We start from the raw sequence: 21,099 nt of genomic DNA, 5'->3' as shown, positions 1-21,099 counted from the left end.
GACAGCAGAGGAAACCGTGGGAAGAATTACGTGCAAAGAGTCTGAAGTCTGAAGTCTGTTAAATGAGTCCAGAATAATATTATAGAAGATAGTGGGGGAAGAAGAAGATGGCATTCAGTTGTGTATTTATTGCAGATTGATGGCGAAAACACAGGAGACTTTTTTGACACATACGCAGCTGCATTTATACCTGATACAGAAACAAACCGAACAGTGTATATATCTGTCTGTGATGATGATCTTCCAGAGGCTGATGAGACATTCACGTTTTACTTGACGCTACTAGTAAGTCTCAATTTTTCAATTTCTCTGCACCCCAGTGGGTAATCTGACAGAAGTGACTGGTATTCCATAGATTTCAGTGTAGTTGTACTGCTTGTCAGTCTGAATCCTAATAGGGAAGAACTAAAATCTGGAGGTTAGCCGGGATGGTACTGACTGCTCTTTAGAAGGTTTTGCCGTTCCTGTGGATGTCTCTGTGTGAGGTTGCTGTGCAGTATAGACATAGTCTGAAACATCATCGGGCACTGCGTTCAGCTGTGGACGTTTGGTGGTGTAGCAGAGGCCGGAAGAGGCAGGTCGTGAAGAGACTCTCAGCCTTTCCTGTTTTCCTGCATAGACCGTACCTGTAAGAGAGGGTGGAAGTAGTAAAAGAAAGAGGATGACTTCCAGTCCTCCAGAAGCAGAGGGTGAACGAGACTTAGCTAAAAACAACTCATTTTTAAAATACTTATTCAGTAAGTCTCTTCATATTGTTCTGTCTCACAGAGAGGGGTTCACATTCACTTTTTTAGATAACAGTTCATGACTAAGTTGGATGTCAGTTGAGTAAAGATAAATTTCATATTTTATTGCCACTTATTACACATCTTGGGACATTTGCAGTGAATATAAAAATGCATATTTTCCCTCCCTTCTTCCTTTGATTTGTAAATGTAGCTCATTTTTACAACACTGTAAAAATTTGGTTCCTTTAGCTGATATCTCAGTATGTTTTATACAAATGTTTGTATAAACAAACTAACCCTAAACCTAACACAGTTTGTTTTATACAAATGTTAAGAAAAAAAGAACAGCTTTGGAGTTCCTGGCATGGTGTTACATGCTTCATACCTAGTTCCCTAGTGCTATGGTATCATTAATGGATTGCTAAACCATGATTAATAATTTACAAAGTTTCTTTTAAGCACTTTGTTGTTGACCGTATAGAGTGTATTTCCTCAGTAAGATTTATTTTGGTGCATTCTGTTGCTCTAAATAATTTTCACTGTAATATATAATGAAAAGATGTACAGCTTGTTATAGGCTAATATTTACTCTTAAAAGACAACAAAATGAAAATGTGTGTTTTCTGCCTGTCACCATACTTAATACCTTATTTTGTTTTGTTAATTTTAGAAACCATCCGCAACGATAAAGCTTGGCTCACCCAAATCTGTCACTGTAACAATCTTATCAAATGACAATGCCTTTGGAATAATTTCTTTTAACATGGTATGGCTTTTTATATGGTATATGTGAAAATTTTAGAAAGCGTAAAAGTGAAACTGTCAAAGATGCTGGTTAGTTATTCAGCTGAATCCCTTGAAAACTGATTCTGAGTTACACCTTTGAAAAGATCTCTAGAGGTAATTCATACATATGTATGTAATTCACACATATAGACAGCTTTAATACTTCTATATGCTTTTAGGTGTTAAGACACAGCCTGAGACCTTCACACTTAGATGAATATCTATGTTGCTCATCTTAAATATAAAAATTTTAAAAGCTGTTCAGTCCCACTTTCCCTCATCTGTAAGTCAAGATCTAAATATTGTAGGGAAGAAGTGAGGAGTAATACCACAGGAAAGTTAAAGATGTGATTTGGAAATCTTGAGGATATATACATTTTCCCATCTTTAGTGAGCAATTTTATACTTCACTCTGAAGCTGAGAGAACAGTATCATGATGTATGCACTGTACATTACCTTCTGTGATAAGACACTGGTGTGACTCTAGTAGCGTGGAGGATATCTGCAATAATACAGAGTTCGTGTTAGTAGAAAGAGAAACCATGCCTTATTGACAGCATTATGACAATATAATCTTCCTAGAGGACATCCCTGAAAAAGCACAAGAACATGAGAAATTTTTAGCACCACAGTACTAAGCCATGCTCCTCCTTGAATTGGTGTAATTCTTCGAAATCTTTCAGCTACAACAGTTTGATAGACAGAGTCCATTTATAGCTAGTTATTTAATAAATGACTTTTTAATGGAGAAAACCTATTTTTAATGGGGTTAGGAGCTCCTATAAATACCACTGCTAATAAGCCAGTGCTTCATGTATATTGACTACGTTAATTTAGACAAAACCAAAACACTCTACTTGCATAACTTACGATATTTTTTTTATCTGAAATTTTTCAAGCTTTTTATTAGCTGAACTAATTGGTTGCTAGGAAATGTATGCCATCAGTGGACTGGTTTGCAGATTGGATTAATTTGTCTGTGGGAGTTTGGTATTTCTATGGTAACAGTTTCTTCCTCTGCTGTGATATTTGATCTGTGCCTGATTGCCTGTCCCTTTTCTTCCTCATTAGTCTGCCTTAATCACAGTGAATGAGCCCAGGGGCAGAAATGAATTTGTGCCTCTCACTCTAATTAGGGAGAGAGGAACCTATGGGACGGTCATCGTAACTTTTGAGGTGAGTTTATCAAAAAAGCTTCATACCTTAATCTGTTGGATGAAACTGTGAGGCCGTAATTGTAACTTATCACAGTGTTTATAAAATTGAAAGAGGGGCAGAATACCTATGTCTACATTTGTTAAATCTGTTTCATAAAATGGAAGGATATGACCTGTCAAATAGAAAATATTGTAATTATCTGACAGTTTAATTTGAGAAAAAATGAAGAGGTACTAGAGAAAAATTAGTATTATCTGTCATTTAGGAAGATATTTGAGGCAGCATTAATTGGTATTCCAAGTAAACAATGTGTATTACATGTATAAGAAATGTGTTATTTTATATTTCTTCAAAATTTATCTATATTTTACAAATAAGCATCTGAGTGAGTCTTTAATGCTTGTGCCAACTTTGAACATATGAGAGCTCAGTAGTGAAATCCTGTATCTGTCAGACTGTAGTTTGAATTCCCAGGAAATGAAACCTTTCAGGATAATTACTCATGTTGAATATTTAGGCCATTATTTATGTACTTGATTTGAATGTGATATAGTTATTGCCTTTATTGTTTTTCTGTTGTTTGTTTGGTTTTTTTCCCTATCTAGCTCAGATTCTATTACATACCTTAAAATTACATATAAATTCTTTCATATGGATATTTCTTTATCAGTTGTCTGGCCTTATATGTCATCAAGGGTTTAATCTAGACCTGTCAAAATCTCAAAAGATTTGTACTGAGTTTCATTGCATACTAAATAGAACATGTATAGTTAATGTACAGAATGAGATTCACTGTGTAGTTTATTGCAGATCTATTGTTTTTTTAAGGCCCAGTAAATTTTACTATCTGCACAATTAATCAAGTCCATCTCACAGTGTAGTTTATATACATATGTTGAAAAAAATTTACAACATCGTTTAAAAAACCACAACATATTGCCTCTAAGGGTCTTCCTAGTCTTTTAGGTTTCAGTATTAACTGTAATTTCCTTAATATCACAAGTCAAGATAGAAAGGACACAAAACCAGTAACTGCTATTATTTTATCTTGGAATCTATTATGAAATATTAGTGATTTAAACTGAATTAGAATGCATATCCTTTCTGTTATGTAAAAGAGTCAGTTATGCATCAGTAGCTACCAGAGTTCTCATAGGTCTATATGGAAGTAGTTTTCTTCCTCTTTTTCTGGCAATACATCATTTCTTCAGAGTGGTTACTCTGACTTACTCCATCTGCTAAAAAAGAGCAGATTTTCACAACTGAATGTGTGTGCCTGTGAGCAGGAGATGACTGGATAATCGTTTGTTATGTGTGTCACAAACCGTATATTGATTATTGTACTTGTGTTCAATTAGTACTCCTGTTTTATATATTTCTTATTGTAAAAATCAATTTTTTGCAGATAGATGGACCAAACCCAGCCGAAGAAGACTTAAGTCCAGCTAGGGGTAATATTACATTTACCCCTGGGAGATCAATGCTGATTTATAATTTAACAGTGCTTGATGATGAGGTAAGAACAAACCGACTTCATTTTTGGTTTGTTTATGTAGAAGGTTGACTGCTCTTCTGGAGAGACTTGGGGTAATAAATTACAAAAATGCTGGGTTTAAATAAGGTTAAAAGTGCTTCTACTTAATAAAGTGTTGTTAAATTTTGGCTCTATGGGCTCTCATTTTTACTTCTTCTAATGCTATCTCTGTAATTCTCATCAGTGAATATTTTTAGTTTCTGAACATATCCTGGCTGCTCTGACTAGACCTGTTAGGTGCTGCTGCAGTAAATGTATAAATAGTCAGGAAAGCATTGTACTTTTTTTTTCAGATGGAATACAGAGGTCCTTGTTGTATGGCCAAGGATGATGTTCTTGAACTATATATAGGTTTATCTATTAGTCTGTCCTTTCTATATTTAACATTTCTATATTTCTTTTTGAATGTGCTCTGCTTTTCCCTGATTGTCTGCCTTGCAAATTCAGGCTATGTTTGCATAATGAACTCAGTCTATACTTTTTGTCTTTATTAATTGTTTAAGCAAAAGGAACCTAAATATAACATTGCTTACATGATGCAGCTTTGATTACATCCTCAGTGTTGTCTGTGCAGTTCTTCTGCCTTCAGTTAACGGTGCATAAGAATCCAGTTTATTCTTTGGTAATTTGGTTGGCTCTCACTTGTGTGAAGATCAGACATGTTATGTTTGCCACTAAAGAAAGAATGTAACACATTGAATATTCAGAGGGAAAAGATAGATTGACAAAATTTGTGTGTTTTTATATAGATATGTTTCAAGATAGAAACATATTTTTAAAAATACTAAAAATAGATAAGATTCCTAAAAGAAACAGGCAATCTTGTGAAGAGCGTAAACACTATGTGATAATTAAAAAATTTCAATTTTTAGCTTGGTCTTTCAGAAAAAGATGTTTCTATGTTGTGAGCCTTTCTTTCTACTTCAGAGTAAACAAAACATATTCTTCTACTTTTCAATGTGATTTTCATTTTTCTTATGCTTTTTTTCCTATGTTTTTTTTTTTTTTAAATTTATAATGGGGTTGAGAGGGAAAACAGAGGTACCAAAATAAGTAAATATGATAAAGAATAGCTTAATAAAGAAATTCACAAGAAAAAATTAGCAAAAAAGTGCCTGTCTCAGAAATGAGCAACTTTAAAGCAATTTTTTTTTTTTTTTCATATTTCTGTTAGCTTATACACAGAAATAAATTGTTAGGCTTTTTGGGAGGGTGTGGGGGTTTTTTCCTCTGAGAAATGCTCTCAAAGCTCTGTTTCTCAGAATTTAATCTGTATAACTGTGGCTGGTCCACTCAGTTAAAGTCTTCCACAGGAGTACATGAAAGGTTAATTTTGAGTAAAAAATCTTTATTGATGATGATGATGGAATTCACAAGAATCCAATGTTACTCTCAGAACTTAGTTTGAGCTTTTAGGATCTGAAGTTAAGAAAAACAACAAAACAAGTATTTTTCTGAGTGGAGTAACCCTTTTCCTACAGAAATTGGGGACTGCAGATCTGATCACAGCACTACATTTACAGTAATTTTATTGTATACATTTCCTTTTTTAGTGAGGAATAATGAAAACTTTGTTAAGAGAAAATGAAAGAGGCGAGTCAGCACTGGAAATCTTTTATAGTGTTGTCTTTGAAGTTTGACTGGGACTTTTACTGATCAATCATGATGCCATTAAGAAGTCCAGAATGTGACATTTACATGAGATACTAAGATGTAAACTACAACTACAATTGTGGATACATCTTGGCTCTCACCTAAATGTATGTTTTTATGGTGCAAGATTGTATATTAATTAGTGAACTAAATGAAACATAATCTATTCTAATAAGGTAAAATAATTGTGTGGTGTGTCAGTATAGGACAGAGGTGACTGAGAGCTTCCAGATCTCATGTTGACAAAAAAACCTGCAGCAGTCAACAACATTATGCAAGTTTTAAGTGCCACAAGCCAAACAAGGGACAGAATTGGCATCAGCTATAAAGGCAGTTGCATGCCCACTCTTTTAGTCCTCGAAAAGGATCTGAGGGTGGCCAATTAACAAATGAGTGTGAATGAGAAGAAATATTGGACAGCAGGGTTTTCAGAACTTTTTTAGCTTGGTAAACAAAAGCGCATGAAAAGAATTTGTCAACTTTATAACAGAGCATCACCCTTAGCAAAAAATAAGTAATTTTGTCCTCATAGAATACTAGTTTCCAGAAGTCCACAGCTAGAATGACACGCAAACATCATAGTTTTAAAAGATTTACTTTCTACCTATATATATTAATAAAATAATCATATTTTTCAGTTAAATAGGTTTAGAAAATCAAGATTTCGGGAATAAAATGTAGTAATATAAAGCAAAAATCTCATCCTTAGGTTCTGTAATTTATGCTTTATAAGCCATTCTTTATTGTCTGCTGCATCAGATATGGGAGAAGAAATAGCTAAAACTAAAATGTAGTTCTAAACAGTCCTTTTGTAGAAGTGCCCAAGCCTAAATAATTGCAAAGCACCAGAAAACACGTTCTCAGATCTGTGACGGAAGCTTTCTCTGGGGATGTGTGTGTGTCTGAACATAGGAAGTGTTCCTTTTCCATTTGTATACGAATGGATGGGCTGAGGTAGGTTGTGTCCATAAGTTGTTCCTGTATTCTCTCAGGCATCCATAGAGGTCAATTAGTATGAATATCAGAAAATCAAGATGTAAATCTAAATAACTGGGAAGAATGTTTCCAAAGAAAGGTGGCTTCCAAAAGCAGAGTTTGGATCTCCTCATAGTCTCAAGTTGGAAAGATCCAGCTTTTTCTGATTCTTGCCTAGTTTTTTTTTGCTTTTGTTTGGCTTTCCACTCTTTTTCATATTGCCAGAGCAAAAAGTATGTTTTAGAAAATGGAAACATTCAATTTTGAGAAGGGATTTTCAACCAAAGTTAAAAGCAAGACTTCTCTCCTGTTTGTTTTAGTATGAAATGAATTGTCAAGTTTGTGTTATTTCCCTTTTCCATAAAATATATAAAACTTATTTCTCAATAAGAGTGTTCTGCATGTATTTGAAATATGACTTACACCCAGTTGCTAATATTATTTTTCCAGATACCTGAAAATGATGAATTGTTTGTTGTTCATCTGAAGAGCGTGGAGGGAGGGGCTGAAATCAACAACACAAAAGATTCTGTTCAGATTATTATTAAGAAAAATGACAGTCCTGTGCGTTTTGTTCAGAGTGCTTATATGGTGCCTGAGGAAGTTGGTGTGTTGACAATACAAGTGGTTCGTGGTAAGGATGTCAGTGGAAGATTAATTGGACCTGATGAACATGAAGTCTCTGTCAGTTACGCCATCATAACGGGGAATTCAACAGCACACGCGCAGCTTAATGTAGACTTCCTAGATCTACAGCCAAATACAACTATTGTTTTCCCACCTCTAGTTCATGAAACACATATGAAATTTAAGATCCTTGATGATGCCATACCAGAAATTGCTGAGACCTTTCAGATTATGCTTCTTAAGGAGACTTTGCAGGGAGACGCTGTTTTGGTTAATCCATCTGTTGTTCATGTCACCATCCAACCAAATGATAAACCCTATGGGGTGCTATCAATCAACAGTATCCTGTTTGCTCAGACTGTTATCATTGATGAAGACCAAATTTCAAGGTACTGCAGATCTTCAAAACTAGTATCCAATCCGTTTAAGAGATTTGTTTGGATTATTAAGCATCCTTAGTATTTCACTGAAAATATTTATAAAATCACTACTGAAAATATAATGTAGAAATCGCTTAGTGTATTGTTATTATTATCAACTATATCTACAAAGATTTCAAGGAAGTGGGAATGTCTAATTATGCAAGAAATATTTTAATATTTGTAAACTGTATGTAAAAACTGTAAGTATTTAATCACATTATCAGAATACTGAAAAACCTTTAATCTAAAGGCAGAATCAATGAAGTTGTGATGCTGCCACACACCAGTTCATAAAAGTGGGGAATATATTTCTGGCTTCCTTCCCTGGTAAATCTTTTTATTTACTAGATATATAAAATCAATCCCTGGTTAAAAATAAAAAAAAGTGTTGAGTGTCTCCCATGAAATACTTACCTGAAACTTAAAAATAAGTTAAATATTTGTAATTTTACAGAGAGATTAAAATCAAAGCTCTGTACAAATCTTACAGGCAGGACCGATACACAATACTGAGAGTCTCAATAAAAATGTCCACTGCTAGCTACTGATAGTAGTTCATCCCCAGAGACACAGGTGATACATCAAGCCATCATACTACAAACAATTTTGAAATTATATTATAGTATGTAGAGCCCAGCACTTCAGTATTCATCTTCCTTTCTTATACACAGTAAAGAAATAAATCTTGCTTTCTAAATTTTTGTAAGTCATGATTCCCAGATGTTTTGTTGTAGTCATATGCTTGTCAGATGCAGGAAACATGACATTCCCAGTATCATAAATATTGTTAACTTAATGTTTCAGTACAGAAGCAAATAGCTGATTTGGAATAATTTAAATTTTCATGCCTGACAACTGTATTTTGATATAGTCTATAAAATGGTGTAGAAAGTTAATAGACAAAAGGTTTTCTGAAATCTGACATGTATTTCTTAAGACAAATGTAAAGCATGCCAAGTCTTCACTTCTCAGTATCTTTTGCTCTGTAAACAAAATAATTTCTAACAAATATCTTTAGAGTCATTACAGGGAGCTCATGAATAAGTGCTCTAAGAGGAGCCTTATGTGTGTATTATGCTGTCACAAACTTTAAGCCCTGACTCAAATGTCAGTTGCAGCAGTTAACATTTATTCCACTTAAGTCAGTGTAAATATTTCAGGGAATTGATAGCCAATCAAGCCAATATTAATTATGGTTATATTGCGGGTTTTTGTTTTGACTCAAAACCATAGGTTTGAAGAGATCACGATTGTACGAAATGGTGGAACACACGGAAATGTTTCTGTTACCTGGGTTATAATCCGAAATAGCAGTGATCCTTCACCTGTGACTGCAGACCTCGTTCCAGAGACTGGGGAGATATGTTTTGATCAAGGGCAGATGCTGGTAACACTTCCTCTGGACATTATTGATGATGATATACCAGAAGAGGCAGAGCCTTATCTTCTGAAACTCTTAGCTCATACAATACAAGGAGGTGCAGAAGTCAGTGAACCATCTGAGGTAAGTTTGCTTTTAGAATTCCTCTGGAGAAGTAATAATCATAGAATCATAGAATTATAGAATGGTTTGGGTGGGAAGGGACCTTAAAGACCATCTAGTCCCAACCCCCCTGCCATGGGCAGGGACACCTTCCACTAGCCCAGGTTGTCCAAAGCCCCGTCCAACCTGGCCTTGAACCCTTCCAGGGAGGGGGCAGCCACAGCTTCTCTGGGCAACCTGTGCCAGGGCCTCACCACCCTCACAGGGAAGAATTTTGTCCTTATAGCTAATCTAAATCTTCCCTCTTTTAGTTTAAACCCCTTCTCTTATCCCTGCACTCCCTGATCAAGAGTCCTTCCCCCCTTTCCTGTAGCCCCTTTCAGTCCTGTGAGGCCACTCTAAGGTCTCCCCAGAGCCTTCTCTTCTCCAGCGGAACCCCCCCACCTCTCTCAGCCTGTCCTCACAGGGGGGTGCTCCAGCGCCCCTGAGCATCTTCGTGGCCTCCTCTGGCCCTGCTTGAGCAGGTCCGTGTCCTTCTGATGTTGGTGCCCCCAGAGCTGGACCCAGCACTGCAGGGGGGGTCTCACAAGAGCGGAGCAGAGGAGGAATAATCAGTAATAATTGGAGACTCTACCAGTTCTGATAACATGGATTGATTGGCTAAACTGGCTAAAAGGTTTGGGCTTGATATAAATCAAACAAATTAATGAATATAATCTTAGTATATAGACCCATATCCAAAGTATTTGGCTTAGTATAGTACACAAACCCAGACATTTTTAGTGTGGTATCATTCATCTTAGATTAGTCCCAACATACATATCATTGCCTAAGTGCTGTCTTTAGTGACTGCTTGCTAAGAGAAGGCAGGAAAGTTGTTTTCACTTGCTCATTTGCTGTCTTAATGATTATTGGAATGTTTTACACAGAGTAACAACTTCAAGAGGAGGGGTTGGTGATTAAGACTGTAACCTTTGAACTGTTAAAGAAAGGGTGGCTAGCATTGCTGACAGTTTTGTGACTCGAGTCACTGCTTTGTCTTTCTCTAAAGTGATTGCAATGAACTTGTTGAATAAAATGAAATTTTTCACAATCTGAAACATTTTTAAATTATTCACTTTGTCTGCTGAACCAAAAAATCAGTTATTCAGAGCTCATGCTGGCACATGGATGATTCATAGTGGGAAAGTTGCCACTGTCAGTGCTGTGCTGCTTGTGTACAAAGAATACTTCGGGGCTGTCAATCTGATTTCTTTCTTGAGTGCCAATTCACTAAGGAGAAAAATGTATGGTGACAGTCAGGACATGCTTTTGTGAAAGCATGAAAACTATGGCATATAGTAACTGTTGCATAGGGTAAGTGATGCTGTTTTCTCTTTTGCAGCTTCTGTTTTACATTCAGGACAGTGATGATGTTTATGGCCTCATAAGGTTTTATCCTTTGGAGAATCAGAAGATTGAAAGTAATCCAACGGGACGCTTTTTATCCTTGAGTTTTGCAAGGGAGGGAGGAACAGTTGGAGATGTGCAGTTGGTTTATACTGCACTGTATATTCCAGCTGGAGCTCTGGATCCTGAGAGAGCAAAAGATGGCATTCTAAATATGTCTAGAAGAAGCATTCTCATGTTTCCAGAAGGAAAAACGCAAGATACTTTAAATATACCAATAAGAAATGATGCATTTCTTCAAAATGGTGCTCATTTCCTCGTACAGGTATCTCAGTTGTGTTTTGGGGTGTTTTTTTAGCCTGTGTAATATAAAGGTTATAATTTAGTAGTGGCTCCTTCCCTTTTAATTTAATTAAAATGATCATATCTGTTAAAAAAGAAAAAAGGAAAAAAATGGTTAGCTCTGTAACTAAGAAAATTTTCTTATTTAGAGACAGCTTCCATAAATATGCCATAAAGAACTTTATTCTTTATCATTATTTACTAATTACGCCACTTCAAAGAAATATGCTGTTGTAACAGAATTCAGGTATTAATCACAGAATTTAACAAAACAAGATCAATGTTGCAGAAGTTAGTTACCTTTTGAGGTATGTTTCTCTGTGTGCTTTCTCTGTGGCTTTCAATATAAACAAATTAAGTTTCTTAAATTACAGAAGCATGGCAAATTTTAGAAATTACAAGCAAGAAAATATAGATTAAAAATAATTAAACATATATTCCATTTATGTATAAGTTTGGCCAGAAAACTTCAAAAGTATTTTTTCAAGTTTTCCCTGTATATGCCCTTTTGGGTTTTTTCCTCTTTTTTTCTACTGGAATTTGTAAGAAGGGAACAAATGTCATTGTTAATTAAAATTGACTGGAAAAAAATAAAGAAAACTATGTTTTTGACAGAAAACTGAATTTTCAGCAAAAATATTTAAAGAATTTCTACTTTCCAATTAAAGCTTTCATTTTTCACCACAGAAAACCAAATTTGCTTACATTTTAGCAAGTTGTTGTTCAGATATAAAGATATACTTCCATATACTGATATGGAAGATCCTGGGCATTGTAATCAGTATTTGCTATACTTATTTTCTCATCTGCAGTTTAGATTACCCCATAACTCTACTTCCTATGATTAACTATTGCTACTCTGGTCATCCAAGATGATGAGCCCAGGTAGGAATCTTGATAGACAGACAAAGGGATGACCTGGTGCATCTAAAGTGCAAATCATATTTCTTAGTTCCTTTTAATATTTTCATTTTAACTCAGATGTTGTTAGAGTTTACAAAAGAAGACGATGTTAAATCCATCAATTTAAAATTTGCCAAGTTTTGTCTCTAACTTATGGTCTACCGAAGATGTTTTAATTACTTCTGGGCCCTTGAAAACATTTCTTCCCTCCACCTCTTTCTCCCCACATTCTCTCTCTAAAAAAAAAAAAAAAAAAAAGAGAAAAAAATTTATTTTCAGATTTATATTATTGCTTTATTGGTAGGCAAATTTTTTGTCTTCATGGTTAGATAGGGAATTGTGTTCTGGAATACTAGAATAGTTTACTATGTTTTACAACCGCGTGAGATCTGAAAGATCTACAGAAGAATTGAATTATCCAATTCCAAGCCCCTTTTAAATGATACATTATAAATAACGCTGCACTGTGGACTATGGACAAGACACACATATGATAAGTATTCCAGAATGCAGGCACTTTGCCCAGCTTCTCAAACTGCAGATTCCAGGGAGGCGGGGGGTGAATGTTCTGTACTTTCTCCATGAACCATAAAAATCTTTTTGTTTGAATAAACAAAATCAGAGGGGCTTTCCAGCACAAATAATTCATTTAAAGAAGGAAGAAAAATACCCCTATTTATCACTATGACAATCCTTCTACATTGTGAATAAATGATAATCTCAGCGAACATGTTTAGAATGAGAAGATTATAGAGTTTGTACTAGGCACAATAAAAAATCAACCCAGGAATCAAGGGAGGAGGAGAGGAGGAGAAAATGAAGCTTAAACATAACTAGGGAATGGATGGAGGAACTGGAAAAGTGAGACCAACATTCTTCAGTGACATCTTCAATTAAGTAACCTACTGTAGTCTGAGGTGCAGTTTTTGGTATGGACAGGAAGATTAACTAATTTAATAAACTACTCACCATTATTACTCAATTCACAATGCATTCCTTTTTCCTTATGTGCTGATTTTCTTTAATAGGAAACACTGAATTAAAAAATTGGATCTTCATTAATTATTACTTTAATCTCAACGTTACTATCCAGGATCAGAAGTATGTAACAAAGTGATTTGTTTCAGCTGTGTAGTATTTCAGAAAATTTACTGAGCTAACAACCGTGCAGTGGTCCAACTGCATACTGATAATTGCAGGATCAGGGCCTACTCTAAAAGAAAGCTTAGAAATCAAGCAAAACAAACAGACCCACCATCTGTTCCTGCAGACTCTCAATAACTAGCTGGTGTGGTTGAGAATCAGTTACTGAATACGGTATTTGTAAAGTAGTTCCCTCTATCATCAAATAAAATGTGCATGAATATTTTTGTGTGTCACTCAAGCAATGGTAGAGCAAAGTATAATACGGCTCAAGTATTTTATATAGATTGGTTTTAAGAATTGAAAGGGTTTAAAACTTGTCAGTTGAAATGGTGATTCATGATCACTCTATGGATTTAAACAAGGCATCTTTCCCCTCCTCCAATATGATAATATCTGATAACTTCAAGGAAGAAACATCCTTGTGGGAGTTAGAAGGTGTTTGTCATTGGTAGTTCATGCACCAGTGAAATGTTTGCAGAAGTATATGCAAATCAGTTATGGAAACATTTGTTATAATGTTGCATGTAGACAAAATCACATGGTATAAATTATATTTGAAAGAAATATTTAAACAGGCGTGTCCTGCTTTCCTTACTGTGTCAGTACTGTTGCTGGGTTCAGTGAGTGGTATGTCCCGTTCAAAGAAAGGGTAAACATTTTTCTATTTCTTCTTAGTATGAATAAACCATCAGAAAAATGGTAACACGAGAGTAGACTACAGTTTTGAAATGCTGTACTGATTTTCAATTCTGAATTAAATTCTAATATATTAGTTATTATAAATAGAGAACTCCTTAAAGTTGTATGAGAGAGGAAAGAAGATTGGATCATTCTTTTGTTTCATTAGAGGCTCTAAATTGTTATGGCTGCAGCGACTTCAAGCAGATTTTTATCAATGCATGGCACAAAAAATGAAGTTAGGACAATAGCTTGGGCCATTTGTCAAATCAATACTGCTATTCATAGGTCCAGTAATAAATCAGCCGATCTAGGAGGTTCATTCTCCCTCTACATGCATTTAGTTGTGTACATGAACGTGATTTGTCTGAGAGGTGTTCCATTCTGCTGACAAAGCTCAGCGATAGCCGTTTTATTTCATTGTCACATCTACTTACACCTTTTTGTAACAGCAGTGTTGCCAGTGAGAGAAATTTGTTCTGGAGATGTTTTGCTCCCTGCATATGAAATTTATACTGAAATGTCAGAATTGTTCTGACTTGGTACTAAGGCTTCTTATTTCTCAGATTTTTCTTACTTTTTCCTACAGCTGGAAAAAGTTGAGCTGGTGAATAGGATTCCTGTGGTCCCACCTGTGAGTCCTAGATTAGGCGAGATTCGAAATATTTCTCTGAGGATTACTCCAGATATTGCAAATGGAGAAATAGGCTTTACTAGCAATCTTCCAATTATTATTTCTGAGCCAGAAGATTCCCCTGCTACAGTGGTAAGTAAACCTTTTCATCTTGTCCCTTAGTATGAAAAATGTATTTGGAGAAAGCAAAGTTTGCTATATTCAGTGTAACATTTGAAAGTTAATGTGTGGAAAATCCTTCCTCTTTGGGATCTGCCTGATCCCAAATATTCCCCTGATTTAAATAAAAAAAAAAAAAAAAAAAAAAGGCAAAAACATGCTTGTAAAACTAAGGTCTGAAATAATGTGTTAGTCATTATCAGAAATTGGTCTTTGCTTTCTCTTTAAGCACCTAAAACCTGTTAGGTCTTGATGCTCACACAGAATAAAAGATGCTGCAGACAGTTTTAATCTCTCTCACCAACTGCAAAGGGAGTGATGTAAAGCAGGACTGACAGAGCTTCTAAATTTAATGGAAAAGTCTGTGTATCTTATAGTTGACTTACATACAAACATATAATTTGGCTCGCTTGGTGTGTTTTCCAACAATTATGCCTTTTAGGTTTCTGAGAACCCAAAGAAGCATTTTCTAAAACATTGTCATCCAAGTGCTTTAGTCCCAGCTGGAGAAATATTTTTAAAAATGTTTTTTCATACATTTTCCCTTTTTTTACTAGTTGTCTTCACTGAAATCTGCCCTCAAATCCTGAATCAATGGTTCTCAGATTAAAATTGCTAATTTCTTTAGGCAGAGTACAGGTTGGCACTGTACTATAACAACCAGAGTAAAATTATGGTAGTTACATTTAAAACCTAAATTGTGTCTTGATGAGGTGGGCACTGATTAAATCAGTCATACCGGGCTTTTTCTGTTTATGGTTGCTTAGTGATTTGTGATATTAATAATCTGTCATCTCCACTGTCTGGGCATGTAACTGATAAATGGCTAAAAGGATAAGATTCAGTATATATTTTTGTCGATATACCATCCTTGATTTCATCTCTTGTACATAGGTATGAGCCAAAAAATAAGCTGAACATTTCAAGGCTCATATTCAAATGTAATTTGTAAAGGGGTAATTGTTCTTGCATCTAGTTTTACAAGTCACAACAGACTCGTGTTTCATAGGTTTCCATTGCATTGCATCGAGATGGGACTGATGGTCAAGCAACTGTGTTTTGGAGCTTGAAACCCTCTGGTCTCAATCAAAACGCAGTAACAGATGACGACATAAGTCCTTTTAACGGCTCCGTTGTTTTCTTATCGGGACAAAGTGATACTACAATCAACATTACTGTTAAAGCTGATGATATACCTGAAATGAATGAAACTCTCTTATTAACTTTGGACAGGTATTGTATCCTAATCTCTATTCATATGTATCAGCTGTGATAGCCAATTTATATATAACAAATTAGCACAGTATTAATTAGGAAGTATTGCCTGTATTGCATTGATAAGTGCCTGAAGGAATATTAGTCCATTGATTCAGACTGTGTATGGATTCCTCTTTGACTGGACATCAATGTAAGAAACTGTTGTATTTATTAAGTAATGACTTAATTTTTTTTATATTTTGGTGAAAATAATGTATGCTATTTAGAAAGTTCTTTCAGCTTTGATCTTTAGTTATAGCTGTTATAACGCATATCTTTTCAGAAGAGCAGTATTTAGTGAGATATTAGGGAAAACTGTAATGGAGAGTAGAAAGCAATACATAACTGTTTCCATCAGAAAAATGTTTATAGCTAGGGTGTCATTGCAGAATTAGATGAGCTCTGCATCCAGTATTGTTTGCTCTTGATAGATACTTTCATCACGACCCCTGGCTTCCAAAATAGCCCCATGTGACTGTTATCACATGCTTTGGCTACAAAGAGAGCAATGGTGTTTCTGAAGCACAGTGTTGTAGTCTCCCTTCTGCACAAGAACAGGATTAAAGGATAATTAAGGCAGTAAGGGACCTCAGGAGATACTATTATCTACACATGAACGCTACTCAGAATACTTAAGTTAGTGCATAACCAGGAGCGTGTTCCCTCTTTGATTTACTAGCAGGAGAATCTTGGCTATGTCTTTGGTCCTGCTTCCAACAACTCAGCTGTATACATAATTTAGAAATACCACCAATTCTACTACCTCCTGTTAGCCTAAGGTATATTCTTCCACTTTTTCTGGAAACATACTAATAGGGGTCTGCCAGCTGCAATGTCCACATTGAACATTTACTACTTACACAGTCCTTACCTTATGCAGAAGTATTCTTGTCCTATATGGGAACTTCAACACCAGATGACCGTGGTGATTACATGCTGGCAAACCAGCAACCAGCTCCTCAAGCAGCTGCTGATCCTGTTTTGGAAAGGCTGTTTTCTGAACATCATTCTACCTCCCAGGAAAGATGTTATTCCATTGCAGGATTGGCCTGCTTCTGTAAAAGCTGGCTGGTGGATGCATTTAGTTCAGAATGAGTTATTTCATTCTAGGTTGGCCACTCACTGCTTTGGAAAGACAGTTCTGTTCAAGACAAAACCAAATGCAGACTATTGCAAGCAGTTCTCTGCTTTCCTTCCTGTGGATGAAACCAGTTCGTCTCAAGGAATTCATTAGAGTGTCTGGCACAAAGCCAGAAACTAAGATAACAAATGATGATTGAAGTTGTGAAGAAGTTGTGTAAGGTGGCCAAAAAATCGAAGTGGAAGGGTAGGAAACAAATAAGTAGCTAGAGGAAGGGGGCAGCATAAAAGATTAACTTTTTAAATTCTGACAGCTCTGCAGGTGTATATAACTACAGCTTTCTGCCACTTATTCTGAGTAGTAACCCTAGGCTGTGCCTTGAAAATGATGGCAGCAATAAGACAACTGAACTGGCAGCTGAACAAACGTAACCACTGTTCTGTTTTTACTATGTACGGGTGGGAGTAGCAGGTTCTGCTGATCATGAAGTGGCTGGCAAGAAGTATGCCAGTGTAAGCAGCTTTCCCACACTTGGCAAGGTCAGAGACTGAAGTAAGAAACAGGTAGTCTGGCCTGGAAAGAAAAGTAAACAAGGAGGAGATAAAATCTGAACTTTTCTCTAGATCTGAATAGTGTCCCTCAAGGCTATGAGTGGAATTGGGCAGCTTTAATGTTAGCAAAAGCCAAGAATGAAATGACTTCAAAGATCATCCTTTCAGTGCTGGAGATGACTCTTCAAATCAGGGTTGAAGGATACTGGCAGGGTTGTGTGTGTAAGCTTGTGGTATTTCTTTCTGCATAGTTTGTGTTTTCTGGATGAACAGGAGATTTCAGTTTCCAAGGCTGGCAGCCAGCACCTCACAGCAGTGGTGAATTAGCATGAAAACAAAGATGCACTGTGCTATGGATGAGCTTGTACTGTTCTATAAATTGTAGCATAAGTCAGTAGGAAAATAGAGCATGTAAGAACTTTAATGAAACTATAGACATAGAAATGCGTTCATAAGCATTCTATTTATTGCAATTAGTAATAGCATGAATAAAATAATAAAAATAATTAGTTCTAACAAGAATGTATTATTTACAACTCAGTGGTGTTGTTAAGGCAGTTTACATTTTAAATGAGCATTGATTGCATCCATAACTATAAAAGGAACTTTCCAAGACATTAAAAATAGTATTTTCCTTGCTTGCTTTGTGGCCTTCGTCCATGGGCCATGGATATTAAAAATAACCTTGAATTCTGTCCACAAAATTGAGGCCAATGTATATCATGAAGAATATGCTTCTGTAGAAGACAGATGAGTAACAAAGAAGAAAGACAATCGTGTACCTGCTGAAGGTTCTTCATATTTTCTTTTTTTAGGAGCAGCTTCAGGTTGAATGCTTGCCCATATATGAATAGGCCTGAATTGAGACCAAACATAAATAAATCCAGATGTCTGTAGTTAAATCTGTATGAGAAAGAAAAGGCCTTATGAATGTAGGTGGAACAGGCCATGCAAATTGTGTGTATGCTTTGTGAAAGCATATATACATACTAGTGCTGTCTGTTTCACCTGGTAAGCACAAATAGAAATCAGTTTTTAAAAAATCTGATTGTTATTTTTTCCTTCTGCACAACGTATTCTCCTACTGGCAGTTGTCATCCCCTCAGTAAGGTGCAGATACACGACTATCGATTTGGCAGTTGGCTCAAGGGAAGGGCCAGGACCTGAAGGGCACACGGGTTGTCTTTGCACTCTTAAATGAAAGGTGCTGGGAGTGAGAACTTGTGGACTTTGGGATCTGGGAACAGCAATATACTGATAAGTTTATTTTAATTTGTGAAAGTGATAATCCATGAACAGATGACTGTTTCAATAGTCCTTATGCTCAAATTTTTATTTGTCATGCCTCATATAATTTAGCATGCCAGAACAGATTCATGTACGCATTTTATGACCTAAATCTCATATACTATATACAATGAAACAAAACTGAAGCAATGTAACATAGGGATTTTTATAGTTCTAATGACTCCTGTGATGCAATACAAGTTTCCACAGGCTGTAAATGTGTCTTGAGTAAATTTATAAAATAATTATTTTAAAAATTGCAAATGCAAAACATAGGTTTGACTATTCCATTGTGAACTGTCTGACAATTTTTTAAGATTTTTATGTTTAAGAGATTACCTCCTGAAAAAAAGTTAGCAAATCAAAGAAGCCCTGTCTATGGTTCTTAGTTCAGGGCTCACTTTTATATGTTGATTTTTATATGTTGTGGGTTGCTGTCTGCACTGGCATGCACAGGAACACTAATATGCTGTTTAATGGAGTTGGGATTTTCTCCTAACTTGGTGATTTTCTGTGGTTACTATCTGTTTCAAAACTATATTTATCTTTCTTAAGTACTTTTTCTATTAAGTAATACATATGATGTTATATGAATTAATTTTTTCAGTGTAAAATGTTGGGTTTTTCTTCAAGGGTTTGATCAGGCTTTGTTTTGATGGGGGAAAAGTTATTTTGAAATAGTAGTAGAATGCTTAAATGAGTGGTGCTGGACACCCACTGCTAGCTTTTATTACTTTTCAAAATAATACCACCATATGTCTCCTGCTATGAGTAACAAAAATTAAAATAGCCTCCAAAATCAAATAATTCATGGATTAAACCTGGAGAGAAGGTGTTCCCTCTGATGAGAAGTGCTGTGGTATTTACAATGTGGCAAATCCTACTTTAATACTGTTCTTTAAATCTAGGTCCTGCCACTAATTAAATCAGTAGATAATCCTGAAAAAAATGAGGGGGTGAACACTGACTACAAAAATAGGAAGCAAATTGTGTAACATTCCACAGGCAATCTGAATGCACCTTTCTGAGGTACCCTGATAGAAAAGAAAGTTTTTAAGAGAAGTGTTTTTTTTAACAGTAACAAAACAGATTCACAGTTGCAATTCAGTTTCTCAGGTGCCTTTCAAAATATTCACTTTCTACGAGATTCCAATTCTTGGTCCAAAGCTATCAAATTCAACCACATTGCATCTCTTCCTAATTTTTATTTTATTTGCAGTGGGATTTAGTTCATAATAAACATTGAAATTGCCATGTTACTTTAAACTCAGTCAGAAATCTTCTTTGTACTATTTTGCAATACTATGTGTTTAAAAAATTGCAAGAAACATTTTGAAGCTTCTGTTAGTTGTCCTAATTAATCTGTAGTTTTTGCTAAATAATAATTAAAGCTCTTTTACAGAAATAATTTCCCTAATGATCAGTCATTTTGTTGTCTAAAAAGTGGATTTGTCGCCAGGTGTGCAATTGGTCAATAATCACGCACTCAGGAGACATTGCTTATTTCAGGGTTGTGCAAGCCTAGGTGCGTGGTGGTTTCCCACAAATTGAGCACACCAACAGTACTTTTCTTGCTATATTTATACACAAAACTTGCAGAGTTAGTAATTTTCCAAGTCCATCCTCTCTATGATGATTGGTTAGTAATTTACATACAATTATAATACTGCTGACACAATACTTGTGCTACCACGCATGCTCAGGGGAAGGGTCTTTACCTGAGCAAGGGTCTTCTTGACCTGTAGGTGGGATTTTCAGTATTATAATGAGGGTAGGTCAGCGAAGGATACATGGACCTTGAGTTTGCTTGCCAAGTTGGCACTGTATCCTCTTCAAGGCCTAATGGCTCCAGGATATCCTTGCTCAAAGGTGGCTATTGACTTGTTCTTCTGATTATGAATGCCTTTGGCTTTAACATAGACAAAAAACATCTTTCTTGACCTAAGCATAATATTGCTACATTGTTCTAAAAGTTTGACCTTCAACAATTTCACATGAGATTTGTCATATGGGAAGTGGTTTTTTTACAGCTGTTTCACCACAGAGAACACAATTATACAGTTTGAGATTGTGTTTCTTACATTAGCATCATAAACATTGCTGATGCTTATCCTCTGTGATGAAATGAAACTTCATGTCTGCAGATAGCCATTTTACAGAAAAAATTAAGCTGAGGAGAAAGAAAAGCAAGTGGCTTTCCCAGTGAGAGGGATCTCTTTACTTCTGGTCAAGTGCTCTCTCTAGTAGCTGGAGTTTCTTGGTATGGCTAAGCAACTGTGTACAAGGAGCTGTTTTAACTTTTATC

The 21,099-nt window shown here is 35.7% G+C and overlaps 1 protein-coding gene across 1 annotated transcript in view; it reads left to right on the top strand.

The window, feature by feature from the left end:
- The window catches only part of ADGRV1 (adhesion G protein-coupled receptor V1), a 297,357-nt gene that overhangs the window by 13,640 nt on the left and 262,618 nt on the right, over positions 1–21,099 (top strand). Inside the window, exons 4-12 of the mRNA XM_074812785.1 lie at positions 136–285; positions 1,399–1,494; positions 2,587–2,691; positions 4,079–4,189; positions 7,286–7,851; positions 9,118–9,388; positions 10,752–11,081; positions 14,415–14,591; positions 15,628–15,851. Of these exons, the coding sequence (XP_074668886.1) occupies positions 136–285; positions 1,399–1,494; positions 2,587–2,691; positions 4,079–4,189; positions 7,286–7,851; positions 9,118–9,388; positions 10,752–11,081; positions 14,415–14,591; positions 15,628–15,851 (2,030 nt within the window). The remainder of the gene's footprint in view (positions 1–135; positions 286–1,398; positions 1,495–2,586; positions 2,692–4,078; positions 4,190–7,285; positions 7,852–9,117; positions 9,389–10,751; positions 11,082–14,414; positions 14,592–15,627; positions 15,852–21,099) is intronic.

Source organism: Strix aluco, chromosome Z (genome assembly GCF_031877795.1).
Source record: "Strix aluco isolate bStrAlu1 chromosome Z, bStrAlu1.hap1, whole genome shotgun sequence".
Classification (NCBI taxonomy): domain Eukaryota; kingdom Metazoa; phylum Chordata; class Aves; order Strigiformes; family Strigidae; genus Strix; species Strix aluco.
Note: the sequence above shows the minus strand (reverse complement) of the source record. Positions and strands in the feature narration are given on the sequence as shown.